General features: G+C 37.6%; 4 protein-coding genes and 1 long non-coding RNA gene across 13 annotated transcripts; 3 read left to right on the top strand and 2 right to left on the bottom strand.

The window, feature by feature from the left end:
* The first annotated feature begins 528 nt into the window (after positions 1 to 528).
* On the top strand, positions 529 to 6,007 carry LOC117583964 (wiskott-Aldrich syndrome protein family member 2). 6 transcript variants are annotated; one of them, XM_034272665.1, is made up of 7 exons: positions 529 to 734; positions 1,551 to 2,356; positions 2,584 to 2,712; positions 3,482 to 3,562; positions 4,389 to 5,074; positions 5,145 to 5,385; positions 5,452 to 5,630. In XM_034272665.1, the coding sequence occupies exons 2-7, from the start codon at positions 1,612 to 1,614 to the stop codon at positions 5,628 to 5,630; spliced, it is 2,061 nt and encodes a 686-aa protein (XP_034128556.1). In that variant the 5' UTR covers positions 529 to 734; positions 1,551 to 1,611. The 6 variants fall into 6 exon arrangements, with proteins under 6 accessions (XP_034128556.1, XP_034128560.1, XP_034128561.1 ...); XM_034272666.1 differs by lacking the exon at positions 529 to 734 and adding an exon at positions 915 to 1,035; XM_034272669.1 differs by lacking the exon at positions 3,482 to 3,562.
* Positions 6,008 to 6,782: 775 nt separating this feature from the next.
* Positions 6,783 to 11,962, bottom strand: LOC117583963 (protein piwi). Of its 2 annotated transcripts, XM_034272664.1 has the most exons (9): positions 11,792 to 11,962; positions 9,895 to 9,964; positions 9,383 to 9,861; positions 9,002 to 9,322; positions 8,786 to 8,940; positions 8,508 to 8,708; positions 8,131 to 8,322; positions 7,966 to 8,076; positions 6,783 to 7,907 (listed from the first exon to the last, which is right to left on the bottom strand). In XM_034272664.1, exons 1-9 carry the CDS (start codon positions 11,891 to 11,893, stop codon positions 7,025 to 7,027), a joined length of 2,514 nt encoding a protein of 837 aa, XP_034128555.1. In that variant the 5' UTR covers positions 11,894 to 11,962; the 3' UTR covers positions 6,783 to 7,024. The 2 variants fall into 2 exon arrangements, with proteins under 2 accessions (XP_034128555.1, XP_034128554.1); XM_034272663.1 differs by having other exon boundaries at positions 9,383 to 9,964; positions 11,792 to 11,961.
* On the top strand, positions 10,019 to 10,455 carry LOC117583965. The gene is made up of 2 exons (XR_004573821.1): positions 10,019 to 10,110; positions 10,180 to 10,455. It is a non-coding gene; the product is annotated as an uncharacterized LOC117583965 (long non-coding RNA).
* A 952-nt stretch (positions 11,963 to 12,914) lies between the features above and the next one.
* On the bottom strand, positions 12,915 to 16,830 carry LOC117584370 (lysosomal alpha-mannosidase). Of its 2 annotated transcripts, XM_034273209.1 has the most exons (6): positions 16,691 to 16,830; positions 16,238 to 16,608; positions 15,628 to 16,098; positions 14,937 to 15,547; positions 14,653 to 14,879; positions 12,915 to 14,597 (listed from the first exon to the last, which is right to left on the bottom strand). In XM_034273209.1, exons 1-6 carry the CDS (start codon positions 16,772 to 16,774, stop codon positions 13,398 to 13,400), a joined length of 2,964 nt encoding a protein of 987 aa, XP_034129100.1. In that variant the 5' UTR covers positions 16,775 to 16,830; the 3' UTR covers positions 12,915 to 13,397. The 2 variants fall into 2 exon arrangements, with proteins under 2 accessions (XP_034129100.1, XP_034129101.1); XM_034273210.1 differs by lacking the exons at positions 16,238 to 16,608; positions 16,691 to 16,830 and having other exon boundaries at positions 15,986 to 16,060.
* A 1,726-nt stretch (positions 16,831 to 18,556) lies between these two features.
* LOC117584140 (lysosomal alpha-mannosidase) lies at positions 18,557 to 23,597 on the top strand. Of its 2 annotated transcripts, none has more exons than XM_034272896.1 (11): positions 18,557 to 18,677; positions 18,754 to 18,897; positions 19,465 to 19,835; positions 19,889 to 20,094; positions 20,151 to 20,287; positions 20,655 to 20,788; positions 20,891 to 21,537; positions 21,602 to 21,822; positions 21,887 to 22,298; positions 22,425 to 22,867; positions 22,919 to 23,597. In XM_034272896.1, exons 2-11 carry the CDS (start codon positions 18,775 to 18,777, stop codon positions 23,483 to 23,485), a joined length of 3,261 nt encoding a protein of 1,086 aa, XP_034128787.1. In that variant the 5' UTR covers positions 18,557 to 18,677; positions 18,754 to 18,774; the 3' UTR covers positions 23,486 to 23,597. The 2 variants fall into 2 exon arrangements, with proteins under 2 accessions (XP_034128787.1, XP_034128786.1); XM_034272895.1 differs by lacking the exon at positions 20,655 to 20,788 and adding an exon at positions 20,380 to 20,513 and having other exon boundaries at positions 18,558 to 18,677.
* Positions 23,598 to 25,424: the final 1,827 nt, after the last annotated feature.

Raw genomic sequence — 25,424 nt, 5'->3', positions numbered from 1 at the left:
CTTCCTGAGATTAGGTGGTTTTTTTTGGGGTTCCAGTGTAGTTTAATGTATGCCTATCATTCTTTAATGCAGGCATTTCTATTTCATTTTCTCATGCAATACTGTTAGAACATTCCGATTGTACAAACTAGAACATCAATTAACAATATGGTTAGTGCACAGACAATATAATGGTAAGTTGAGTAACGCCAGTAACGATATTTTGGACTCAAAAATTGTCGACTTTGCATAAGTACAAAAACTAACGCACTTCCAGCCTCGTAAGTTTTTTTCAAACAAATTTTGCTTTCATTTTGCAATTTAAGAGTATGAACGTTACTTATTTGGCTAGTGGTAGTCACCATATAGGAGAGTTAGTTAAGAGTAGGCAATAGACTGTAAATTTTTGCAACTAGTTTCTTGATTCACTTGAATAAAATCAGGCAGATTAGTGTCCATAATATTGGGATACACGATAATACATAGGATTTAGTATGTTTATCAGGGATGCACTTGGCACTATTTCCAGCAAAAACATCGATAGTCTATCGACAATATCGATTGTCTACCAAGTGCACACCACTACAATAAAGGTGTGGAAAAATAAAATTCAACAAAAAGGGCCAATATTTGTGAATTTGTGAGCAGTTTCTTGCAAATTAAATTGAAATATTGAAAAATTTCATCCGCAACATCCGCCATCCGCTGTTTGATGGATTTTTTTGAGTAGCGCTAAACGAATGGAGTGACGGGCGGTGAGTGTATTGGAAAAAAAGGTGTGATTAAATCAATTGAAGTGATGACTGAACCAGTGCAAAAAGAAAGTGCCATCCTAAATGATCATAACCACGTATGAATAATGTGTCGATTTAGTGAAAATGTATCTGCACATGTACATAAGAATGCAGAAAAATTCTTAGATTCCTACGTACATATTTGCATATGTAAATATATATCAGCATGCACATATATATATACATACATACATATGTACAGGTACGTGTAAATATGTATGTATAGCAAACCAAGGCTTAGAGCGTTGATTAATTTGCGTTGGTGAGTGCATGCAGTGCAAACAGTGCAGCGAGTCATATAACATTTAATTGGGCGTATCGAGTAAACTGTGCTCAGTTCGGTCTCTTATCACAACATAGAAAATATCTGTGGGGTGTGGTCCAGCGGAGCGCTCCAATAAATATGTTGAAGATGTTAAATGCGCAAGGAGGCTGTGTCAACGGCGTTAAAACAGTGCATGCAAAATCAAAATGTGTGACTATAACATTTACTATTGAATTAGTTCCAAAGAATAATGTGCCAGAAATAGCCATTACAGTCGTATTCAAGAAGACTGCAAAGGTCATATTAGTTATGTTTTAGTTTGAAGACTTTATGTGATAATGGATATTCATTTAATAAAGAATGAAAATCGTTTTTAGACTACCCATGAAACCTATGTATACATACATACATAGTACATTAATATATGTAAAAACAGCTTTGGTGTTGCTGCTGGTCACCAACTAATTCGATTAAATGTTAATCCTTTAAATAATTTGTATTTTCTATTCAAGTCAATGAGGACACGTTAATACCCGGTTGTGATAAGTTGGAGATTTTCATTACTTGCCGAGGATGCCGCTGCCGAAGCGATCCATTGAGCCCGTTCATGTGGCTAGATCCGTGTACCAGCAAGATGAATTGCAGTCGGTGGAGCTGGAGACGGTAACAAACACCACACTCACAAATATCATAAGGCAGCTGTCATCGCTGTCGAAGCACGCCGAAGATGTGTTTGGCGAATTGGCTAGAGACGTTGGAAGTATTGGGGATCGTGCGAACTCTCTGCAGGCACGCATCGATCGTCTGGCAATTAAGGTGACCCAGCTGGACAGCACCGTGGAGGAGGTGCCACTCACCGATATTACAAGAAAGAAGGCCTTCAAGTCGGCAAAGATATTTGATCAGCAAATCTTCTCGCGAGCTACAATGCCTGCCCCTATGCTCGAGACATACGCCCAGTGTGACAAGCCACCACCGCTAGACAAGCTGAACGTCTATCGAGACGATGGGAAGGATGGCCTAAAATTCTATACTGATCCGAACTATTTCTTTGAGTTGTGGCGACAGGAAATGCTGAAAGACACAGAGCGCGTCATGCACGACAAAGGCAAGAAACTGAACCGTCCGCGGCAAGACGGGGTCAGCGGAGGTGCCGCCGGTCGTGGCAATAAGAAACAGAAGACAAAAATAAGAGCTCCGCATAATACTCGGGAGAAGCAACGACAGCTCGTCCTGGGACACGGCGAGACGTTAATGCCCAACAACGTAATTTATCGCACTCCAAATTCAATGGTTAACGAGGAAGCCGGATACGGAAGTAAGTATGCACCCTCGTGACACACATACATGCATATGTAGCCTATGATTTGTTCAAAAGCCAAGTACTCAGTGCGAAAAACAAAACATTAAACGGTGATCCAAATTTGGATGCAACAGGAAATTCGACAAATCTTGCATACGCACTGGATATTTGTACTTATCTGCACAACGACACGATAAATGCAATTTGATTAATTTTCAATTATGTCCTGTCTACCTACGTAGCTCAGCTAGTCAAAATAAAAACCACAGTGCAAGGCGCCGACAACGATTTACAGCAGTGCGAACTTAATGCACCCCACCAGGTTGTGTCACATTTGCCCGATATCGATAGGGATAATGTCCCAGACGTAGGTACGAACGGGCTGAGGCAGTGTAAGATAAACATGAGCATAACTTGGGCGGATATACGATACTTCAGCATTCAGCATTTGATAAACAATATTCTCCATACATTCACTTGTTAAATAATCACTTTAATTAAATCTCTAGCTCGTTCGTTTTCGATTGGTACAACCAACTGATAATCGCTTGCTTATATTATATATACAAATATATATTTATATATTTGTTTTGCAGAGAGATACAACTAAAAAAAACTAGCTGTCTCGCAGACGTTCTTGAAAGATTTCTAATTTCATTCTGTTTGAATATTTGAGTTATAAAATAACATAATCATTGATCCAAGCTGTTCATAATTTTATCATTGCTCGCCGCCTGCTCGTTTTGCATAGGTCTCGAATTTTAAATCATTCAAATTCAAAGATTGTTATTTTCAAAAAGCAACGAATAATAATTATCCGAATTTCTATATTTTCTACAAGAAACTAATAGAATTAACAAACATAAAAGTTGTAGTAATTATTCGGCAATTGTTTAGTCAAAAAAGTAACAGTTTTAAACGAATTTACTTGAAAATCATTCGGGCTTCGATCAGACTCTCAGACTCATTGCCGCATTCAAGATTTTCCGAGTACTCGACCACATTATGAAAGTGTTGGTTAAGAAAGTTAAATTCACTATTTTGCATGCCTTACGTTTTATACATTTTTTGTTGTACACTGATCCGACTGTAAATATGAATGGAACAAACAACAAACACACCTGATCATCTCATTTACAGATTCAGTAAAGCCATATAATATGCTCTCACATTTGGAGAAAAACAGTAATCTCACAAAGCAAACCGCCGTTGCAATAACAGGTTAGACACCAAATCAACTTAAAGAAAGCTCAACATAGATGTTTCTTTATAATTTCATTTGCCCAGACAGCTCCCTTCAATAACATATATGTATGTATATTAACATACATATGTACATTGTGCTCAACCAATATCGCAAGGGAATATGTACAGTGTATCCGTTTCTGCACATCCTTATGTTGCTGTTCAGTTGAATTGGTTCAACCCCAGAAGACACTGATGCCTTTGAATTTGTATTAATATGGAAACAATTTCACAGTATTTTTCATTGAAAAGCTTAAAAGAGGACATAATATGATAAACCTTTTATACAATGGTGAAATTTTATATCATGTCATGTATTTATCGTTTTAATACACTTGAAGAGAGGGTGTTTCACTGTAGGCTTAGATGAATGCATCGTTAACCGCATAAAGTATATAAATACATAAATCATCAGGATGAAATATCCGATGTGCGTTTTTGACCCTGTGAAAGTTTCATCATTTGACACCCGCATTGCACCCCAAGATTTGTCATAGAAACTTTAGCCCTTAAAAAGTCACATTTTGGCTTTGCGTTTAAAACATTGAAAATAATTGAATCACACATCGAAATACGATGTCTGTGAAGAACATATGTATGTATATGTAGAAAAAGCTTCAATGGCATTAAACATTTCTCCCTGATATTTATTTGTTACTTAGATTAAGTTTTCTGTAATTACATTTCTACCTTCGTCATTTACGTACTTGGCTTGTTTTCTTTTCATATTTTTTGTAAGAGTTGTTTAAAAATTTGGACTCCTGATTTCAATGCCAATAACGTTTTTTTTGCTCTTTTCTAGACATGGGTGTTTATGACACGCGCCCACCGCGTCCCAACTCCATCGAACTAAGACGCAGCTATCAGTCTGAGCACGTCGATGGAAGCGGCTACGAGCAGCTGACGCCGCAAGCGGCTGCCAATCAATACTCAACTTACGGCGGGAATGGCATGTCGGCGGCCCCTCACATGCATATGCAGCATCAACAAATGTACGATGCCGGTCTTTATCAGACGCATGCGTTATACGGTCAAAGTGGACAGAACGCTATGTCCCCAGAACCAATATACGGACCGGGAACGCCATCTCGTAATAAACCCCGACCTTCTCAGCCACCACCAGCACCACCTTCTAATGGCAGCGGAGGCGGCACACCTACTGCCTCAAACGCAAATACACCGACGCGGGGCCGAAGTATGTCGACAAGTCGTGATGCGTTGCCACCGCCACCGCCGGTTCCTGACGCAGTTTCACCTTTGTCAGCAATGAACGGCGCTAACGCTAGCCATATTTCTGTTAAACTACTGGGTCGGACAAACAGTGCATCGCGAGCTGGATCTCCGCAGATGGCTCCAAGCAACAGCGCCCATAATGCAAATGACCTTGTTATGGCACAACTAAGCAATACATTTAACAGCATTGGGATGACAGGAAACCAACTGAACTCTCTTAGCGACTTGCCTCCACCACCACCAGTGCCCGATCAGGTTTGTTGGACTCTCATTTGTAATTGTATTACTCTGCTTAGTATTAACTTTTCTAAATCATTCTGTATAGCACCTACCCAAAATGTCTTCACCAAATACGGCACCACCACCACCGCCACCACCACCACCTGTAGATGAAGGCATGGGCAGTCTTCATGCACTACATCAACACCAAGTTGTACCCAAAACGCATTCCAATGGGGAAATACAGCAAGGCCAACTGAATGGTGGGCCGCAAATTGTGAGTGCGAAAAAGTTACTGCCTCCTTTCCACGATCCCCGCAATGATTTAATGAAAGCTATTCGAGATGGTATGTGCCATTTAGTAATCAGTAACTTGAGTAATTTAGTAGCTCACAATCAAATGTTCATTTCAGGCATCACTCTGCGTAAAGTGGAAAAGTCCGAACAGAAGGAAATCGAACGCAACACGGCACCTCTTGATGTGGCATCGATCTTGGCAAGACGTGTGGCAATTGAGTTGTCTGAGTCTGAAGATTCGGATAGTGAAGACGACAGCGAAGGTTGGATGGAACCAAACGAAACATCGGCTTGATCCCTGATGCATTCGATAAATCCGGTCGTAATATTAAAGAATAAGAAGAAGAAGAAGTAATTCCAAAGAGAATTAATCCATAGGATGGTATTTAGCAAGCGTGGTCTGCAATTGGATTACTTAGAAGCACCAAAGCTTTTCAACCACTCTTATATAAAATATTCATATTCCTACATTATCCATATATTTAAAAACGGAAACTAACAGAATTGTATATACAAACGAGTAATTATATTATCGTTAAATCTATCGATATAGCCAGTATGAGTATATATAAGTCAAGCTGTTGGGAAATACTCCCCTGCGACTACATAATTAGAAGTGTCTAAATAATTATGGTATTTTTTGTATTATAGTAGTTGGTGTTTGGGTAATAACCTATAAATATCCGAAATGAACACTAAACTCAATCCTATCCCTACCCAAAAATCTGAATTACCGAAAAAAATTTGAATACAGTTAAAATAACAATATGATTCATATTGAAAATTTACTATTCTGTATATACGAAAATATGTAAAGATATAAAACTTGGATAACAAGCTTAATCACACAGATATAAATTGTATCGTCTACCAATCTGTAATAAAAATATTTTAAATTAATCACATACTAATAGGAACCTATATATCATATGTATATGGTTATATATGCATACAAGTATACATGTATTTCTTTAAAACAAATATAAAATAAAGTAAATATTACCCAAAATATACATAAACGAGAAGGAACGTTGTAAGACGCGTTGGTATGCATCAGTTTTTTGAATATTTTCTTTTTATATGTTAACATAATGTTTTTTTGTTCAGTTCTATATACCTTTTCAAGCATTTCTTTAAATTTGTCATCACTTTCAAAACGTAGGACTTATCGAGGTCGTTAAAATATGTATTTTATATGACATACGAACAATTCTCTAAGGACTGCATTCAGAGAATAGGGTAGTTGAGAGAGCAGTTCCCATCCTAATGGATAGATTTTTGCAATGAAAGCTGGACACCGTTTCATTATCCGATGAAGGAACTTTTTCTTGTCACAATGTGGTCGTTGGGGCAAGACATGAAATTCTTCAGTGATGGTCTGCTAAAATTCCCGACAAAATTACCAAATTTGACAGGACCGTTTGAAACCTTCTCCGCAATGAGCTGATATGGGTGGTTAGAAATATTTATTTTGGTACGTCCAATTGCTTTTTGATTAACAAGAAACTTTCCTTTAAACATTTATCCCTTAACTTTTTCAAAATTTTAAATACTTGTACATTGCTTATGAGCATAACTGTAATTAACTTTTCACTAAAGATATAAAATAAAATAAAAATGCTACATTCGAAGCACAAAACTTAAGTATGCTCCCTTCAATCTACGATCAAAATCGTAGTGGAGATAAACTTACAAATAGAAAAACTTTTTCTCAAGCGCACTCTGTGGAATGGCGTGCAAATGGGTTCCTACTAGGGTAGCTAGTTTTTTAGCATACTGGCAAACAGCAGGTACACGTGTAGTTCCCGACCAGTTATAGTAGAGATGGCACATCTTATATGTGAGCTTTTGGATTTGGTCAGGGCTGAGACGAATGTTGCTGTAGAGCACATTGTAGCTCGTTGGAGAAACGGTTCCCTGCCGAACCGTCTGTGACACCAAGTAGAAATCGTATCGTTCGGGCAGAGTCACAATATCATCAACTACCGTTCCAGGGGGGGGATTTCTTGCGTTGTTAAAGAAACGTGTGTTGCAAGACTTAGTGACCACAATGTATGCCAGCATCGGTGGAGCACTATTGGCACGCTTATATTCAGTATCAAGCTTTTCCACAATATCTTTCACTTCGTATTCAAACAACTGCTTCAAAGATCCTGCGCTAACACCGTCACGATAGAATAGTATGCGTGCTGGTAACTTATCATGCTCTCTCTGGTATTGTCTAAGGGCCTTAGCTATCATTGGCCAAAGGTTATTAGACAGCACATCAAAGGCACTGCACTCTGATACCGTGCTAAAGTAAGTTGAATTCCGCTGGAGATCCATTGAAGCAACTAAAGCACCATAAGCCTTGCGGCGGTCACGTGCGCTTTTGGCAATGTCAAATCCAATGGTCATTAAACCGGAAAGCGGCAACTCAATCATCCATGGTGTATAACCCAATTTACAATTCATTTGAATTGCTATTTTTGTTGCAATACTCATTAGGCCTCGATTTTTTGCAGTTTTTACAGTCACAACTTGAGTAGGAACGGCTCTATCAATACAGCCTCTCTTTTTTATAGAAGAATATCTGAAAAACATGGATTATATTGTACATTGAAATTATTGGGCTATTTAGATTATCAAACCTTTCTTCATTGTTGTTGGGAACAAAACACAAGATTAATTTTGGATCCATGCGAACACACTCATCCATAGCTCGCACATATGTAGCAGTGCGATCATCGTAAATTTTTATTCTAAAATTAAAGGCGGTTATTTAAGGAGAGCACATTTTGAAGTGTTTAGCTTACTCGTGGGGGCTTCTTATTTTGAACCCCATACCAGAAGCTGCTCGAAACAAACTTTCCAGCAAATTTTTAAGGTCTAACGAATTGCGCTCCGGTGCAATTACGGCCCAACGGTCGAGACCATCACTGGGAGTAGTGAGCATACGTTGGTCACGAAAGCACCTTGTCCAATCAGCAGTTTCGCCAGCAGAACATCTGAAATACACAATATTTATATAAACGAGGCGGAGCGTTGAGACGCGCTCAAACGCGTTACACCTTTTATGCCGGGTACTCAGTCAGTATGATTGGGAAACGGAAACGTTTCTGTTTATGTGTAATATGCATCCACTTTTACTCTTCAAGTACAAGGTATAAAAACCATTTCATTGGGGACTCACTTTGATTGATTAAAGACAATTTTCTGAGGTGAAATTATACGTCCCTGTACTTCTGTAAGATTTCCATCGAGTTTCATGTCCCAGTCTTTTAGAACTTTCACACTATCTGCAGTGGTTTGCAAACGATTGTTGAATCTACGCAAACGATCAATACGGCGGTCGGGATTCATGCGTGTGTGATCAGTCATTGCGCGCATTAGTCTGTAATAAAGAAAGTGGCACATTTTAAAATGAATGTAATCATAAGCTCTTAAAATAGCTATATTTTCAAGTCTTACTGAAAATTTGAGCGCATGTTGTCAGTTAGTCCCGTAACCCGGCATAGTTCTGGAATAAGGACTACGAGTTCATTGGCATTGGTCTTCTGAGCCTTGTCCCTATTTTTTGAAATTAACAAGGGTTGATTGTGGTCACGAATGCGTATGTTATATTTCTAAAATATAAAATATAATGAGTTTATTTATAGGCGACCGGTCGTTTTTATTTGTACTTACAGTCAGATAGTACTCGATAAAACTAACATCTTTCCCCTTGCAGCTAAATTTAGATTTTGGGGTTTGTGAAAAATCAACATCGTTAATGCGATATGTTTTGTTGTTATAATCTGTAAGAACAACTAAATCTAGAACATTCACGCGAAACTCGTCTTGATGGCGTGAAGGGTTATTAGAACAACGTCTCAGTATCTCATACACAGTTTCAGTGCGCATAACTTTATGTGTTATCTCAGTACACAGCATAATATCTTTTTCGTGTTGTCGGACCGAGGTTTCGTATCCTGGCCAGAGTTCCATTTGAAATTCTCGAATCGGTATCTAAAAATATTCTATGTTTGTATAAAGTAATTTAAAAAAATGTACATCAATCTGCTATACCTTTGCGAGAGGATCAAAAAGATTGCGTCCAACCAACTCAAGCTTTAGTCCTTTCATGGAGCGGCGCAAAATAATGTTTAAAACTTGCAAAAACCGGGGTTCTACGTTCGATATAACTCCAACATACTTTACGGAGATTTTGTAGTCAATACCCATTTTTGATTGTCCACACAGCACAGTTAACTCCTTATCAAATTTTTTGTTTGTGAAAAGTTGTTTTCCATCAAATAAATAGCCGGATCCCAAAATATTAGCGTGATTTGAGAGAATGCCCATACGCACGCGTATATTTTCCAACTCAGGCTCAAAATCCACATGGTAGTGAACTACACGCCACTCTGGCTTGGTTTGTATTCGAAAGAAGTTTGATTGCAAACGAATAGGCTCTCCCTCATGGCCTTTCTTCGACACGACATCAGCTGGACGGGTCTTCACAATATCATAGCGATCCAAGTGCTGCCGTTCCTGTGTTGGACCACCGCCCTGTCTCGATGATGCATGAGATGGTTCACGAGTGGCTGAAGTGCCACTTGATCGACCCGATGTGGAAGCCTCAGAAGGTCCTTTGAAAATCTTTGCACGCTGCGAAAAATATGAGAAAAAATTATATTACAATTATATTCATTTTACAGATTTTAATTCATATGTACACGCATTGGGCATTGGTACATTAATGCGATCATCATTCATCTTCATGATGAAATAAGAAGGGTCGTTTTTCTACAGATGTGAGTATTATAAACCATACAGTACATATGTTTACATGCACGGAAACACATCTCACAATATGACTCAAGGGCCATCAGAATTCTTTAAGTATTTGCATCTGTCTAAGAGGAACTTCTGCAGCCCTTTTGGATTGGTGGAGCGATAGTTGGTCCCGCACGCAATGTAACTTACGGTCGCTTTACACGCTGATTCTGATTCGCGTAGAGCTTTAATATATGTGAGGCATCATGCTTTGTTCACACGTGGAATCATTTTTCTTGGGTCTGTGACTTGGCAACATGAAGCAACTGGCGTTCAAAGAAATTAAACAAATAAAAAATCCAAATAAATTCAATATATTCTCATTCATCTATAATAACACCACCCGACACGATTTTTATACCCGGTACTCGGAGAGAAAATAGGGTATATTGTATTTGTGTGAAAAAGTAATTGTATGTAATGCAGAGAAGGAAACGTGTCCGACCCCATAAAGTATATATATTATTGATCAGCATCAATAGCCCAGTCGATAAAGCTAGAAGCACCGCAAATGCAAAAATGTTGATAGATGGTATTTTTTACGATATTTTGACTTTAAAAACTAGGGAAAAGTCGAAAAAAATAATATATTGTGTTCTCTATTTTTGTATGTTTAGGTGCATTCATTCGGCATCGTTTAAGGTACAGCTCATCAAAATCTATGTCTTCGCACTCAAACGCAAAAACGAAGCGCGCTGTATGCGTGCCGAGCCCTGATCTACATTCATACATGACGTACACATGCATATGTATGCGTGTTTACATACCAGGCTTACAGCTTAAAGCATGCAGTTCCTTTGAAAACGCTTGTAATTTTACCCTAACGAAAGTAAGAGTTGCTGATGTTTTTTCCATTAATCAAAAGATATACATTCTAACTATGTAGATTGCAGGAATAATAAAGTTTAATATTCAGGTATGTACTTGATTTTAACTTTGATATTAGAAAATATATAATTTTCAGCATTTCCATTTTATGTACATATGTATGTAGTTGTTCGGAAATAATTGTTTGAGTTTGTTTGCTAGTACTAGTACTTGTAATAGTATACATGCATACATACAATAAGAATCGTTTTTGTTATTCTAAAAATGCTCGACTTTACCGTTATAACTGGTGGTCGCACGACGCCTTGGAGAATATGCCCACATATGGGGCATACATACATACACACCGATATACTCTACAATGTAGTCTACAAACATACAGATGTGTGCATGTACAAAGGCACATGAAATTGTTTGCGCAGCAGATATTCGTGTTGGGTGTATTGTCCAGCGCTTCGAGTATTTTATTTGAGACAAAAATCTAAGCCGAAAAATGCAATATACATACATACATACATATGTATGTACATATTTACCTACAACTTTGCATGCTTCGGGTACTTGAGCATTTATGTCTGTATTTATAATTGTAACGGAACTTACATTTTATGAATAAACTGGAAGTATGTACATATGCATGTATGTGCGTAGTTTTATATTTTTCAGTGCTAAAAGTATTCAACAACATTGTTAATCTTTTAGGAATAACTGTAATTTAAGATTTAAGACTCTTGGTTCACACCAGGTCGCAACTATCAATGCACAATGCTTTCAGAATTTGCAAACATTCATACATTTCCATACGATCTAGGCAAAATAAATAATACATACCGGCTCCTCTCTTTTATCAGTCGTACTAGATCCAGGTTGGTCGAAAGATTCATACAATGCCCCGAATGGACGTCTATGTCCACGTCCCTGATTGTCCGACATTTTTCACACAAGCACACAAAAAAATGGACGCGCCGATGCTTTAAAAGTTTTGAAATGATCGCAATCAGTGCGACTAGGGTTGTCAAATATATATATTTTTTTAAATTTAATCGCTACAGCGAAACTGGTTGGCTGCAAACGATGATTCCGCATTGACCAGGTACAAATGTTACTAAAAATTTTGAACTCAAGGAGTTGTTTGCCGAACGAACACTAGAAGTAGAATGGTTGTCCAATATATGTGAAAAAAATCCATATATCTATATATTTTTAAAATAAAATCCTATTTATATCATTTTTTTCCCAAAATAACAATTTATTGATATGTTATTGCTATATTGTTTTAAGTTCTTTAAGTAACCAGAGGATCTAAATAAATATATAGGGTATTTTGTATTTGTGCACACAAGTGGATGTATATAACGCACAGAAGGAAATGTTTCCGACCCCATAAAGAATATATAATCAGTTGTTAGTAGTATTGATCAGCATCAATAGCCGTGTCGATTTGGCCATGTCTGTCTGTCCGTCTGGCAGTCTGGCTCAGAGACTATAAGAGCTAGAGGCACCGAATTTTGCTCCCAGATTGCTGTGATATCACACTGATAAAAGTGTATGTACGAAGCGGCCGACACGTCCCTATTCGTTTAGCCTTCGAAACTGGGATTTTCTGGACTTTATACGGACACCGCATGTGTGTGTTAGTGCGTTGACTTTATGAACATATGAAAGGTTTCTGTTTTCTTTATGGTAGCTGTTTATATCCGATGCGTACGGAATTGAATTTTTGCATATATATAATTTTTTTTTTGGTTTTTAATTGCAGACGATGGGTCCAGGTACTTTATGTTGAATATTAGAACAAAAAAGGTTATGAACATTTTGAACTCAAAAAATAGTTGTTTGCCGAACGAACACCAGAAATAGAATGTTTGCAAATATATACAAGCAAATAAATATCAAATATCGATATTTTTGCAGTGATATATTTTATATTATTTCGTTATTTTTTCCAAGCAAAATATATCACCGGTGTGATATTTCTTAAATGTTTGACAGCCCTATTTAAAAGTTTGGAAATGATCGCAATCAGTGTGACCGCGGATTTATCGATCATATATAGCGTCTGGTGCTCTGACATACACAAACCTTTGCCACATCTATTCTGGTGTGAAGTAACTTTTGAAACATAATATAATATGCTTTACATACTTGTGTATCAAATTTGAATACAGGGGTCCAAATCTGGCTTTCAGATGGGAATAACATAAAAAAAGTTGTTAGTGTGAGCTTTTATTTGTATATTTAATTTTTTTTGTGAGCCAAGTGAGCGGACCCACCCACTCTTGACTTCTAACTGCGCCTGAGTACCGGGTATAAAAGTAGTGACGCGTATCAACGCGACTCACAACGTGCCTCATCGTTTCTTTTTATAGCTTCTCTTTTAGGGCTTAGTTATATGGCATTGTTGTTAAACTTAATCCAGCCTTATTTTGTAAATAATTTATTCTTGTCGGATTATAAAGGTACGAATTTGCATTGGTAACAACGTCACAATAAACTCAGAGACATCCATTGTATAATTACCATTCATTGGCTTATGCGGAGTAGAGAAGTAATTAACTGAAGAAGGAATATTACCGGTACCGTCTGGGTGAAACTTGAATCTCTTCATGTGTTTTAGGGGCATATTTCCATCTAAAGTTACTTCCCAAATCTGTCGCCCAAGCAAAGATTTAAAAAGTGTATGCATGTTAAAACTTTGTATGCTTCCACAGGAATTAAAGTTCTCCACCCGTAAAAGAATTTTGTTGGTTGAATAAGGTTCAAGGGATAGAAGCTCGATTGATTCCGGAAAATCGGTAAAGTCTGGGATCATATGTTGAACTATGGAAGGAACGGTATTTGCTTTACTGAAAAACTTATAAAATGGCAAATGCAGTTCATGTTGGGTTAAACGCTCGGTGCATGCTGGATTTTTATGAACTGCATTCAGAATAAGAAACAGTTTTCCTCTTGCTATCAAGCCCGTACCAAACTGTTCTTCATTAAGAGCTTCGCCGAGCCCAAACGCATCGTCATTTAATAAACGACGATGTAGCATCAATTCCAATTCCCCATCTTTCAAGCTAGTTCCACCCTGTGAGCGATCATTTAGTAGATTTATACGTTTATGCTCATCTTGTATGTACATTTGTGAGGTAACTGGATAGTAGTTGCCACTTATTTCTTCTGTCATATCTGGTTTGAAGAATTCTCTTTGGTTTCTCTTTCGCTCAAGCATTTCACGACCATTGGAATCTGTGTAAAACGTGCCATTTGAGGACAAGTTGCTTGTAAAGCGTGTAACAATTTCTTTTCCGACTCCATCGTCTGTTGGGATTGGCCCAATTAGCCATTCAAACTCCACTCGGTTTACCGCCTCATAAATTCTTACTACTTGAGATATCCAATCGTTTACATGTTGATGAACTTCCTTAACATTCTTACCATTGTAAATTGAAAATGTTGTTTTATCGTTTGGCAATTCAATGTCTCCGTCTGGACGAAAAACATATGCACCTGAGGATCGATTTTCAGCTAAGCCATTGTTGCCACGAAAGCCCTTGTAAATGGCAAAGCTTTGATGAATATTTTCGGTTACACCATTCATTTCTATGGTTTTTAGGAGACCGGTACGATTATTGAATACAAGCTTCACAAGCTAAAAAGATATTGGACTTGATTGAGGGGAAACACTTTTATTGTGTCTTACTTACCGAGTTCTCCAAAGTAAATTCATCAGAATCGTTTTCAGATATGGGTTTTGTCTGAGCGTTGATTGAGTCATTTTTCTGCCTTGGAAAGGGGAGTACGCGAATATAGAAGTTGGCAATTTTGTTCACATTGGCTTTAAAGACTAATTCATGCTGAGTGACACCCGAACGGTGTTGAAGAGCTAAAATTTCCAATGGCACGGGTACAAGCTCCGATGGTACTTCACGACCTAAATAAAAATAGTTTGCTTATAATATACATTTAAATTAATCATCATCACTATTACCGTTTTCATCTGTGACTTGATAGTTCTCTTTGCTTACAGGCAAACGTACATATTGTGAAGAAGAATGAGCCAGCGGGTTAACTAATGTTACTACAATGTTGTTGGCACTTGACTGTGTAATCGCGCAAACACTTATATTTAATTCTAAGCAACTTTGGAACTCCCCACTAGTAAGATTAGTTAAAACACGTAGAGCATTCCGAGCATTATTATTGGCACCATTAATTGCTTTGAATAACATACGGTCGTAGTCGTGGGCAACTGCCTGTTTTTCAGTGCCCGTAATAGCATCATGATGCTGCATAACACCCATTGCCTGCCGCAAGTTGCTTAGGGCTTCTTTATGCTCAGCGCTGGTAAGGTTAGCAAGAGTGCTAAGTTGCTTAACCGTCTGAAGGAAATGATTTCCATCCCGCTCGAAACGTTTTTGGGTGGGACGTGAAGTAAAATATCCAGTCCAGTAGGAGTGAGTGTCGCTGGAATATGGAAAAAAGTCCTCGGTTTTGTTTGGCCAACTTTGCAGTAACTGATGCAATTCGTTGAGGTAGCAAGATGGAGTGGAGTAAAAAACATTGAATTTTGAACCCTCCATTTGACGGTTGTTAACGTACCTGATGTAAATGAAAAAAAAATTAAAATTTGAAAAAACAAAACATAAATGGATATCATATTTTGTCCTGTAAGTACGTACTTAATAAGCTTGTCCATATTTTTAAAGTTTACCTCGGCGTCTTCATATTGAAAATCATCACCCATTGGAACCATTATATGATTAGATCTGAACGACTTCGACATTGTCGATAAATAAGCAATAAAATCGTCAACTCGTTTGTTTACGTTGTTGTCGTAGCTATTTCCATCAATTATTGGATCATCAGTGCAATGGATGTCAAAGCAGAACCCAGGAGGGGATCCATAGTGACGATAAAGCAAACCAGTGAAAATTTCAGAGTTTTGCAAGTATACGCTAGATTTCCAAATCATTTCCATTGTCAGGGTACTTAGACGTGTATTCTTTTCAGCATAATCCATCCGAGCAAAAAACTCACCGCTATAACCCATTTGTGCAAATATAGAAGCCATTTCTCGAGAATGTCCGAAGGGATCTATCTGCCAACCTATCCGGGGACGAGCGCAAGCCCCGAAAGTGTCTTTCAAAAATCTGAAAGTATTTATATATTACAAATTATTTAATTATAAATAATCTACCTGTTGCATTGAAAATAAACTATTCGGTCAACTATTTGCTTAGTTTATATGATGCTCGGACCAAATTAAAATAAATGACTACAGTAACTTACTTTAAGCCCAAATTAAATTGGTCTATGACACTTTGGTAGTGAACTGCGGCCTCATCATTCATGCTCCACGCGCCTCCTGCAAATTCCAATCGTCCTTCAGCGACTAATTTCTTTACCGCCTTTTTCATTGTCTTTGTTTGTTCAGAGTACCATTTAGAAAAAAATGATGTTTCTACTTGTATGAAACGACGCTTTGAGTTCTTTAAGAGCTCTTCAACTACTGTGTCTAATATATATTGGACACCAGCCTGCTGGATATTGTTTTTGCTTTCATAATAATATTGATCAACTGTTTTTAGCCATCCAACATCATCGTGTGAGTGGGGAACCAAATGCACATTAATCGCATTTGATTTGGTCTTAGGACAGAACTGAAATTAGTATTCACAATATGAGAAAGTTTTTAAAATCACTATATTAATGCAGCTCATATCTGAATATAATAATGTTTACCTCAAATCCACACACATGCCCGGAGGCCACTACGTTAAGAGAAACCAAAACGAACAAAGCTTGTACGCCGCTGAAATAATTCATTTCGAGAACGGTAGCCTTTTCAGCGGCATCTAATCGGTTGAGTTGACGAGAATGAAATGAAATAAGCAACCAAGCTATCACCTTCGAACACAGGCAATTCGCCACTTATTGATAAGCTTTGTTGATTGGAGCCCATTAGCATGAGTGGAAGTATCAATTTAAATCTATTTATGAGAGGCAAGTGATTACAACTTGTTGCACTGTTCATAATTTTGACAAATACATTACCGTATTTACATGTACAGCTGGTCACAGATAACATTGTAGTTACACTTACTCATATGTACATAGGTTTAATTTGAATAGAACTTAAAAGAAAGATGAACAGTTGCTTACATTATTTGTATGCTAAACTACGAAACGGATTACCGGGCAACCTTCTAACTGGCCTATTGCATTCTCAATTGGGTAGTTATGACACTCTACTTTCGCTCGTACATATATGCATTTTATACTTGTAATTCAAAAATCTTCAATTAACTACTACTGAGTACTTTATGGTCGAACATTGATTAAAACGTTCAAAATTATTTTATGAATTTGTACTTGAGGAAAGTAAACACAAAACTTAAAGGCCAGCTTCGTGGATCTAATCTATAAATTCCGTTGCAGCACTAGTTAAATATACCTTCCATGCAAACAGCAACCGCGCAATTTTCAAAGAATACACTTTACTTATAATACATTTAAATTATTTTAATATTAATTCTTATACTAAAATTGACGGTTTTTAAGGGTACTTTTGGTCAACGTATTTAAGATACTACGTATAACATTTAAGTAACCTTTTATCTGCTCAGTTTGAGTATTCCAAAGTTAGAGTATGTTGTTTAAGGTTATTTGCCAATGTGTTTTATGGCAGGTGAAACGGCTGTACACACTTTCATCAAGAATTTAATATGAAGGGCTCTCTCTCTCCCATCTGATCAGCTGACTTTGAACATTTTCTTTGCAGAATGTTACCAAAAGAGCTTTTTAGCAGGAAGACTTAAGACGAGTAAAAACGGGAACCGTGGACAGCTGAAAAACCATCGATACCACTACAAGAGGACCGAAGGGTTCGTCGAATGCTGTTCCAAGGTACCTGAAAAACCGGATCTGCTTCCCAAGTCAGCTTTGTAGAAAATATCCGATAGTCCTAAGAGCGTCTCAGAACACCTTCGGGCGACGGAAAATTGAGCAATATTTTTTGGGCCAAGCCATAAAAAACGTAGACATTGTAAAATGTTGTGCAAGCCACCCACCCAGAGCCACTCAAGCAACTAGTTGAATTTACTGATAAAATTATCCCACAAGAAGTATTTTCCTGCTTGCATCCACCGTACGACATGCAGTTCACACCTCCGGTCACACTCTGGTCACTCTAAATTGCTCATTTCGTTAGCAAAAATGTTTTCGGATGTGTGAGTATATGGTTAATTTAGCGATAGGCGATGAGAAATATATCTTAAATTAGTTACTCATTTATTATTAACTCTTCGAGTACAGGGTATAATTATGTCTTCTAAAGATTATAATATCTGCCCGAGCTGCGCCCAGCTTAACTGAAGAGGCAACTTAACGTATGTATATATTTATCTCGCTCTGACTGCAGGCATTCCTCATAAGTCTAACACCGTTTTTTAAGATAGTCAGTTAGCAATGTCCAATGTCATAGAAACATTATTTTCAAGTGCTGTGGCGATTGATTACCAGTAGCCATATGGTAGCCAGTGAAAACATCAGGCCCGTAGTGCTAGAAGCTACAAATGTATGTACATATGTATGTATGTACTTATGTATGTGTGGAAACGTACATATCAAAGCCATTGAATCCCGCGAGCGCATTCAAGTTCATTTTCAGTGTTCGAGCTGAGTTCCCCGCTTGACGTGGTTGGGTGTTGAATTGTATGTGTAACATTCAGTAAGTAAGCTTCGTTGATTTCTTATCAATTATTCGTGAGTGTGTATGTACACTTGTGTTCCTTTTGTCCATATAGCATAGAAGGGAGAAAGCTACCATGCCCCGTGAATCTTTATATTGGTTTGTAGTTTTCTACATATTTGCCTACATTCTGCAAGATGTTGAAATGCGAAATATCCATGCACCGTACGAATCACCGGCATCACAGTGCGGCTATCTGGTGAGTAAATGCGCATTTGAAACACATAAACAAAGATACATACATACATACATACATAAATGTGTAAGCTCTGGGAGGCGATTGTAAAAATGGGACGCTTTAACAGTAATTTTTTACTAGTATGCTTACTTCTGAGATCGGTGCCCGTATATGTATACATATGTCTATATGTATGTACATACTTGAGCGCGCTGCTTATCATCAGAGCACTTTCCCATGCAATATTAATTTAAAAAAAAATATACTTACATATGTACATACATATATACATATATACTAGTCCTGCTCTTTTTGTCCAAGTAAGTTACTTGATTGAGACAATGTGCAACAAAGGGCTTTTTCAACCTGAGGTTGAACTGAATCCGTTCATACACATGTACAGTGACTCCCTCGCATAATCGGACACAATCTTGTTTTGGCCTCAAGCAAAGCATAAAAACACTCGTGCAACCTAAATGTAAAAGTTATCATTTTTCACACATTGGAATTAATGATTACTAATAAATGCAACTACTTCTTAAATATAATCTTCTTTTTAATATAAATCCAATTGTCTAAACTTTTCAGAGCTGCCATCCCACAAAACCGAATATGTTAAATGTACACCTTATAGCACACACCCATGATGACGTTGGATGGTTGAAAACTGTTGACCAATATTACTATGGCAGTGAGACTAATATTCAAAAGGCTGGTGTGCAATATATAATTGATTCTGTTGTGGACGCTTTGCTCAAAGATCCAGAGAAACGATTTATCTACGTTGAATCGGCTTATTTCTTTAAATGGTGGAGGGAACAAACTTCTGTAGTTCAAGAATCCGTACAAAAATTAGTAAAGGAAGGAAGGCTGGAGTTCATTGGTGGAGCGTGGAGTATGAATGATGAAGCCACAACGCATTATCAAAGCATAATAGATCAATTTTCCTGGGGACTAAGGCAAGGATTATAATAACATTTTATAAAATAATACACTAATAGACACATTTCAGACGTCTAAATGATACATTTGGAGAATGTGGTCGTCCTCGAGTAGGATGGCAAATCGATCCATTTGGTCACTCCAGAGAAATGGCTTCTATATTTGCGCAAATGGGATTCGATGGAATGTTTTTCGGCCGATTAGACTACCAGGATAAAGACGAACGGCTTATGACAAAGAACGCTGAAATGATTTGGCACGGATCCGCAAACTTGGGTATTTATTTTTTAATGTTTTTATTATTAGTATGAATATTTTACCTTCTAAAATAGGAAAGACATCTGATTTGTTCACCGGTGCCCTTTACAATAATTACCAAGCACCGGAAGGATTCTGTTTTGATATTTTGTGCACTGATGATCCCATAATTGATGGAAAACATAGCCCCGATAACAATGTTAAAGAACGGGTGAGATTCTACATATTCTGTTTTTTCTGGTCTAATTACTGACGAGAGTGTATTCGTAATTGTTTAATTTTTTGTGTTATTATTTGCATCAGGTCGATGCGTTTTTGGATTACGCCAAAACACAAAGCAAATACTACCGTACCAACAATGTTATTATAACAATGGGTGGTGACTTTACATACCAGGCTGCACAAGTTTATTACAAAAATCTCGACAAATTAATACGGTAATTGAAATTTAGTTTTTCTGTGCAGCGTATTTTGTTAACGAAAGCCTCTCCAAGTTAGAATATTCTGTCGGAAATGTTTTAACAGTACTTGCAAAAATTAATTGCATTCATTGCCACCCCCATATATGACATGTACAGGTAGATGCTTTCTCTGCTTTTGTTACTAAAATGGCCGAAAGTTATAGGACATCTAACTTACTTATTACTATGGGTGAAGATTTCCACTACCAAAACGCTGGAATGTGGTATACAAATCTGGACAAATTAATAAAGTAAGTAACTTAAAGGGCAAAGGCTTTCCTTAACAAAGTATCGCACATTCATAGAAAGTAGCGATATAATTACGCAGATAATTATTTGTTTGTAATTCACAGGTATTCGAATGCGCGTCAGGTGAACGGGTCAAATATAAACTTAATTTATTCGACCCCATCTTGTTATCTGAAGTCGCTGCACGAGTCCGGCATTACATGGCCTACTAAAAGCGATGACTTCTTTCCATACGCATCTGATCCTCATGCTTATTGGACCGGATACTTTACGTCGCGACCAACGTTAAAACGCTACGAGCGGGATGGTAATCATTTCTTGCAAGTGTGTAAGCAGCTAAGTGCAATGGCTCCAAACAAGTCGCCTGAGTTTGAGGCTCATTTGACATTTTTGCGCGAAACACTCGGTATCATGCAGCACCATGATGCCATAACCGGCACAGAAAAGCAAAAGGTCGCGTTAGATTATGCAAAACGCATGAGTGTCGGGGTCAGGGCATGCGCTGCGAACACAAGAAATGTGCTGAATCAGCTATCAGTAAAATCCGAGACAAGTTCGAGAACGAGTGAGCCCCGCGCTGATTATTTACTTGATTTTAAAATCTGCCCCTTGCTGAACATCACCTCGTGTCCCGTATCTGAGTCAAATGACAGATTTGCGTTGACACTTTACAATCCACTGGCTCATTTCACCGATGAATATGTGAGAGTACCCGTTTCACACTACAACTATAAAGTAATTGATAATAATGGTATGTGAATGGAAGTATAATGCTTATGTTTTTACTTAAAATAAAACTAAATCTTTATTTATAGGTGCGGCTATGAATATTCAGATATTACCAGTGCCCCATTCAGTAATGAAAATTAAGAAAAAAATCTTAAAAGCAGAGTACGAGCTGGTATTTTTTGCGACTAACCTCCCACCAATGGGGTACAGGACTTATTATATTGAAAAATGGAATTCTTCTGAAAATTTCGCCAGGCCAAATGTTTCTCCAAAAAAAACATCAAGTTTAACAGTCATTGGAAACGAAGTAAGCAGTTCTTAATCGTAAACCATCTACTGTTTTACCTTTTTAATAATTGTTTGTTTTGTAGCATATTAAATTAGGATTTGACACTAATGGCTTTCTCTCAGAAGTAACTGCCGATGGCCTAACACAAATCATTAGCCAAGAGTTTCTGTACTATGAAGGTGCTAAAGGAAACAATGAGGAGTTTTTGAATCGATCATCTGGAGCTTACATCTTCCGGCCAAACCAAAATAAAATCCACTTCGTCGCTACCCAAGTAGATATAGAAGTATACAGAGGCGAAATTGTTCAAGAGGTCCGTCAAAAATTCAATGATTGGATAAGTCAAGTGGTCCGCGTGTATCGAGCGAAAAGTTATGCTGAGTTCGAGTGGTTAGTCGGCCCAATTCCAATTAATGATAACGTTGGAAAAGAAGTCATTACCCGCTTTACCTCTGGAATCGAGTCGGCAGGCACATTCTACACCGATTCAAACGGTAAGATTTTACACTTTAAAAAGCTTTTAAACAAATCATTTAACAAATACTTATACTTTTAATCTCTGTTATTTCAACCGAGTACACATTAAATGATTTATGATTGATATTTTACATATCGCAAAGGTCGGGAAATGATAAAGAGACGGCGAAACCAGCGTGATACATGGAACTTAAAACTGAATGAAGAAGTATCTGGTAATTACTACCCTGTTACAACGAAAATTGCTCTGGAGGATGGAACAGCTCGTATGGCCATTTTGACGGACAGGGCCCAAGGAGGAAGCTCACTACAAGATGGGGCTATAGAATTAATGGTACACCGTCGCCTACTACATGATGATGCATTTGGTGTAGGGGAGGCATTAAATGAAACAGAGCAGGGCGAAGGTTTAATTGCACGCGGCAAGCACTTCTTTTCCTTTGGTCAGTCCGGTAATCGCTCAGGCATTTCCCTGAAAGCTACTGAACGAATTGCACAACTAGAAAACATGTTGCCTGCATGGCAATTCTTTAGTAATATGAAGTCATACAACTCAGAAGAATGGCTCACGTCTTTTAAAAATATAGTGAGTATTAAATTGAGTATTATGATTGACATTTAAAAACGTATTTTGTAGTTTCAGGGAATTTCATTGGCTTTGCCGAAACCCGTACATTTGCTTACCTTAGAACCATGGCACCAAAATCAACTTCTTGTACGATTTGAACATATAATGGAGAAAGGAGAAGATGTACTTTATTCAAGACCCGTACAGATTAATGTCAAGAGCGTCCTTAGCTCTTTCGATATTGACGACATGCGTGAAACAACTTTAGATGGAAATGCCTGGTTAAATGAAACCGAACGATTGCAATTTGTACCTGACTCTGAGCAAGAGGTATACAACTCATACGCAACATTTTCGAGATCAGCAAAGGCTATACATTTATTAAGTGCCGCGAAGCCGTTGCTTGGTGTGAAATATTACGATGAAGCCTTACCATCTGGACAGTTGGGTGCTGAAAGTAACCGTATTAAGCGGGCTGCTTACACAGAGCGTCCTGAATTGCATAAAGATGATCAAGCCCCAGGATCTATGGCGGCAGATTTCACCCTTAAATCAGGTAGTGATCATCAGCAATACACAATTGAACTGAGTCCAATGCAGATTCGTACTTTCGTTGTCACTTTATCACATGTATAAATATAAATACATATAACTATATGAAGAAACTAAGGGTAGCCCCTTGCACAATCTTCGTTCGCTTGGCAAACTCCAAGCTTTTAATATACCTATACTATTAAAATAATAAAAACCCAACTCTCGACTTATATAAAAAGCTTGCATATTATAAAGGAACCATGTGAGAATTTTATATTTCTTTTATAACCGGTACTTGGTCAGAATATACATGGATGAAACCTTATGAATTTTAAACCTATTGGCCACATCTGTCATCTACATACAAATCCAACAATTCCCACACCAACACGCCTTTTTGGCTCGTTCTCTTCCGCAAAAGGCACACACTGCCCGAGGCAGAGTGTGCAAGCAAGAGATAAAATTAGCTGATTTCGTGTTGAAGGGTGGCATTTGCAAATTAATTTCTTCGTTCTGATTATATTTTCAACAGAAGTATTAACTTGTTACGAATTCCCCTATAATCTTTAAAATGAATTGTTGGAGTTTTGTTTGCAATTACAATTTAAAGTTTGCGGTCTAGAGGCTGGGGTCACAAGTATTGGGGGCCACTGGAAAATGAAAGCCTCTAAGTCGAGGGCCACAGAGCGTCGCACCGCCTTTCCTCTACGTAGCTATGCCACTTCTCTTGAAGATGTGGTGAGGCCATTCTTTATTTGGTCTGGCCTATTCTAAATTAAAATATTTACATACGTAGAGTAAAATATGTCAGTATAACAAACATACATATGTATATATATGTACATATGTCTTTTTCCTGCCAACTTTGTAATAGAAACTTTTTTCATTAAAATATCCGTCCATCCGTACATTCACTCACACTGCAGTTTCAGTGCTTTAACTAGAGGCAGGAGAGAGCGTATTTTTACGAGTTGACCAGTTGCCACATTCTACCCAAGATGAACAGCTCAATCTTCAATTCGTGTTGTGCGGCAGTAAAGTTATCTGACATTTCCTTATTTTACCTTTTTGTAAGTAAACCACAACGTGTTGGAGTCTAAATAATAATTCATTAACAAATTGTAATGCCCCAAATCTATCTAAGACACAAAAAAAAAAACGATACGCTTGACTCTGCCGCACTCTACATATGAACTTATGCATAATGCATAAACTTTATGAATTAAGTTTATGAAACATTTATTTAATAAGCACACACAAGATAAATTAACAATTCATAAGCAGTAAATTCACAAGAATTTGTCTCATTTTCTGAACATTACCAAACCCGTGCAGGCAAAATAAACTAAAGCATAGTGTTTGGAGAAATCTGTAAATAACCTGCAGTGCAGGTCAGCAAGTTGTAAGCAGCGACACAGCAACCCCAGCTTCATGCAGCTAGATGACCTGCTGTGCGATGAACTGATGGTGTTAACATGGAGATGTCCTAGGAGCGTAGGTTGTGACATCTATCCGACAGCCACCTTGCCAACAAGCAAACAGTTTTGGCAAGTTAAGCCGTTACCCGTCTCTCCCGCAAAATAATATAATACTTTATCTCTTCGAGTACCCTGTATGAAATCAGTAAAGGTGCATTGTTGAATACATAAAAGAAACAGGTTTTTCTAATAAACGACCGTCAATTTTTATTGATATCTTTCATGGTATAAATATGTACATATATTGCTTGATGCTTATTTTAATGTAGGATGTAGCTTATTTAATGTTGACAAGTGAATACTTTTAATAGTATTTTATTGGCTTTCATCTATGAAAGCTCCTCAATATTGAAGGATTAATTTACCTAATTAAATTTGTTTTAAATTTAAATTTACTAATATGACCATAACATGTTCGTAATGAAAAGACTGCTTAAATTTGAAATAAAAATGAGTGCTGTAACTACATGAATCTACAATGTATTACAATAAGGAAGTTTCCGAGACATGTTTCTCATAGGTATAACTGACTTGAAGGGCCATTGCGTACAAAAATTTGTATT

This window comes from Drosophila guanche, unplaced genomic scaffold (assembly GCF_900245975.1).
Source record: "Drosophila guanche unplaced genomic scaffold, DGUA_6, whole genome shotgun sequence".
In the NCBI taxonomy this organism is placed as follows: Eukaryota; Metazoa; Arthropoda; class Insecta; order Diptera; family Drosophilidae; genus Drosophila; species Drosophila guanche.
The sequence above is the reverse complement of the archived record's forward strand: the minus strand, read 5'-3'. Positions and strand labels throughout refer to the sequence as shown.

Bases quoted from the DNA above. Each gene is read 5' to 3' on its own strand.
- LOC117583964 (XM_034272668.1), top strand. From the start codon at position 1,612: ATGCCGCTGCCGAAGCGATCCATTGAGCCCGTTCATGTGGCTAGATCC. The intron at 2,357-2,583 runs GTAAGTATGCAC...CTACCTACGTAG, and splicing joins CGAGGAAGCCGGATACGGAA to CTCAGCTAGTCAAAATAAAA. The intron at 2,713-3,481 runs GTACGAACGGGC...TCTCATTTACAG, and splicing joins GGATAATGTCCCAGACGTAG to ATTCAGTAAAGCCATATAAT.
- LOC117584140 (XM_034272896.1), top strand. From the start codon at position 18,775: ATGCCCCGTGAATCTTTATATTGGTTTGTAGTTTTCTACATATTTGCC. The intron at 19,836-19,888 runs GCAAGGATTATA...GACACATTTCAG, and splicing joins CAATTTTCCTGGGGACTAAG to ACGTCTAAATGATACATTTG. The intron at 20,789-20,890 runs GTAAGTAACTTA...TGTAATTCACAG, and splicing joins AATCTGGACAAATTAATAAA to GTATTCGAATGCGCGTCAGG.
- LOC117584370 (XM_034273209.1), bottom strand. From the start codon at position 16,774: ATGAATTATTTCAGCGGCGTACAAGCTTTGTTCGTTTTGGTTTCTCTT. The intron at 15,548-15,627 runs GTACGTACTTAC...CATTTACATCAG, and splicing joins AATATGGACAAGCTTATTAA to GTACGTTAACAACCGTCAAA. The intron at 14,880-14,936 runs GTAATAGTGATG...ATTTTTATTTAG, and splicing joins TCAAGTCACAGATGAAAACG to GTCGTGAAGTACCATCGGAG.
- LOC117583963 (XM_034272663.1), bottom strand. From the start codon at position 11,893: ATGTCGGACAATCAGGGACGTGGACATAGACGTCCATTCGGGGCATTG. The intron at 8,941-9,001 runs GTAAGTACAAAT...TTTATATTTTAG, and splicing joins TTATCGAGTACTATCTGACT to AAATATAACATACGCATTCG. The intron at 8,323-8,507 runs GTGAGTCCCCAA...TGTGTATTTCAG, and splicing joins ATTGTCTTTAATCAATCAAA to ATGTTCTGCTGGCGAAACTG.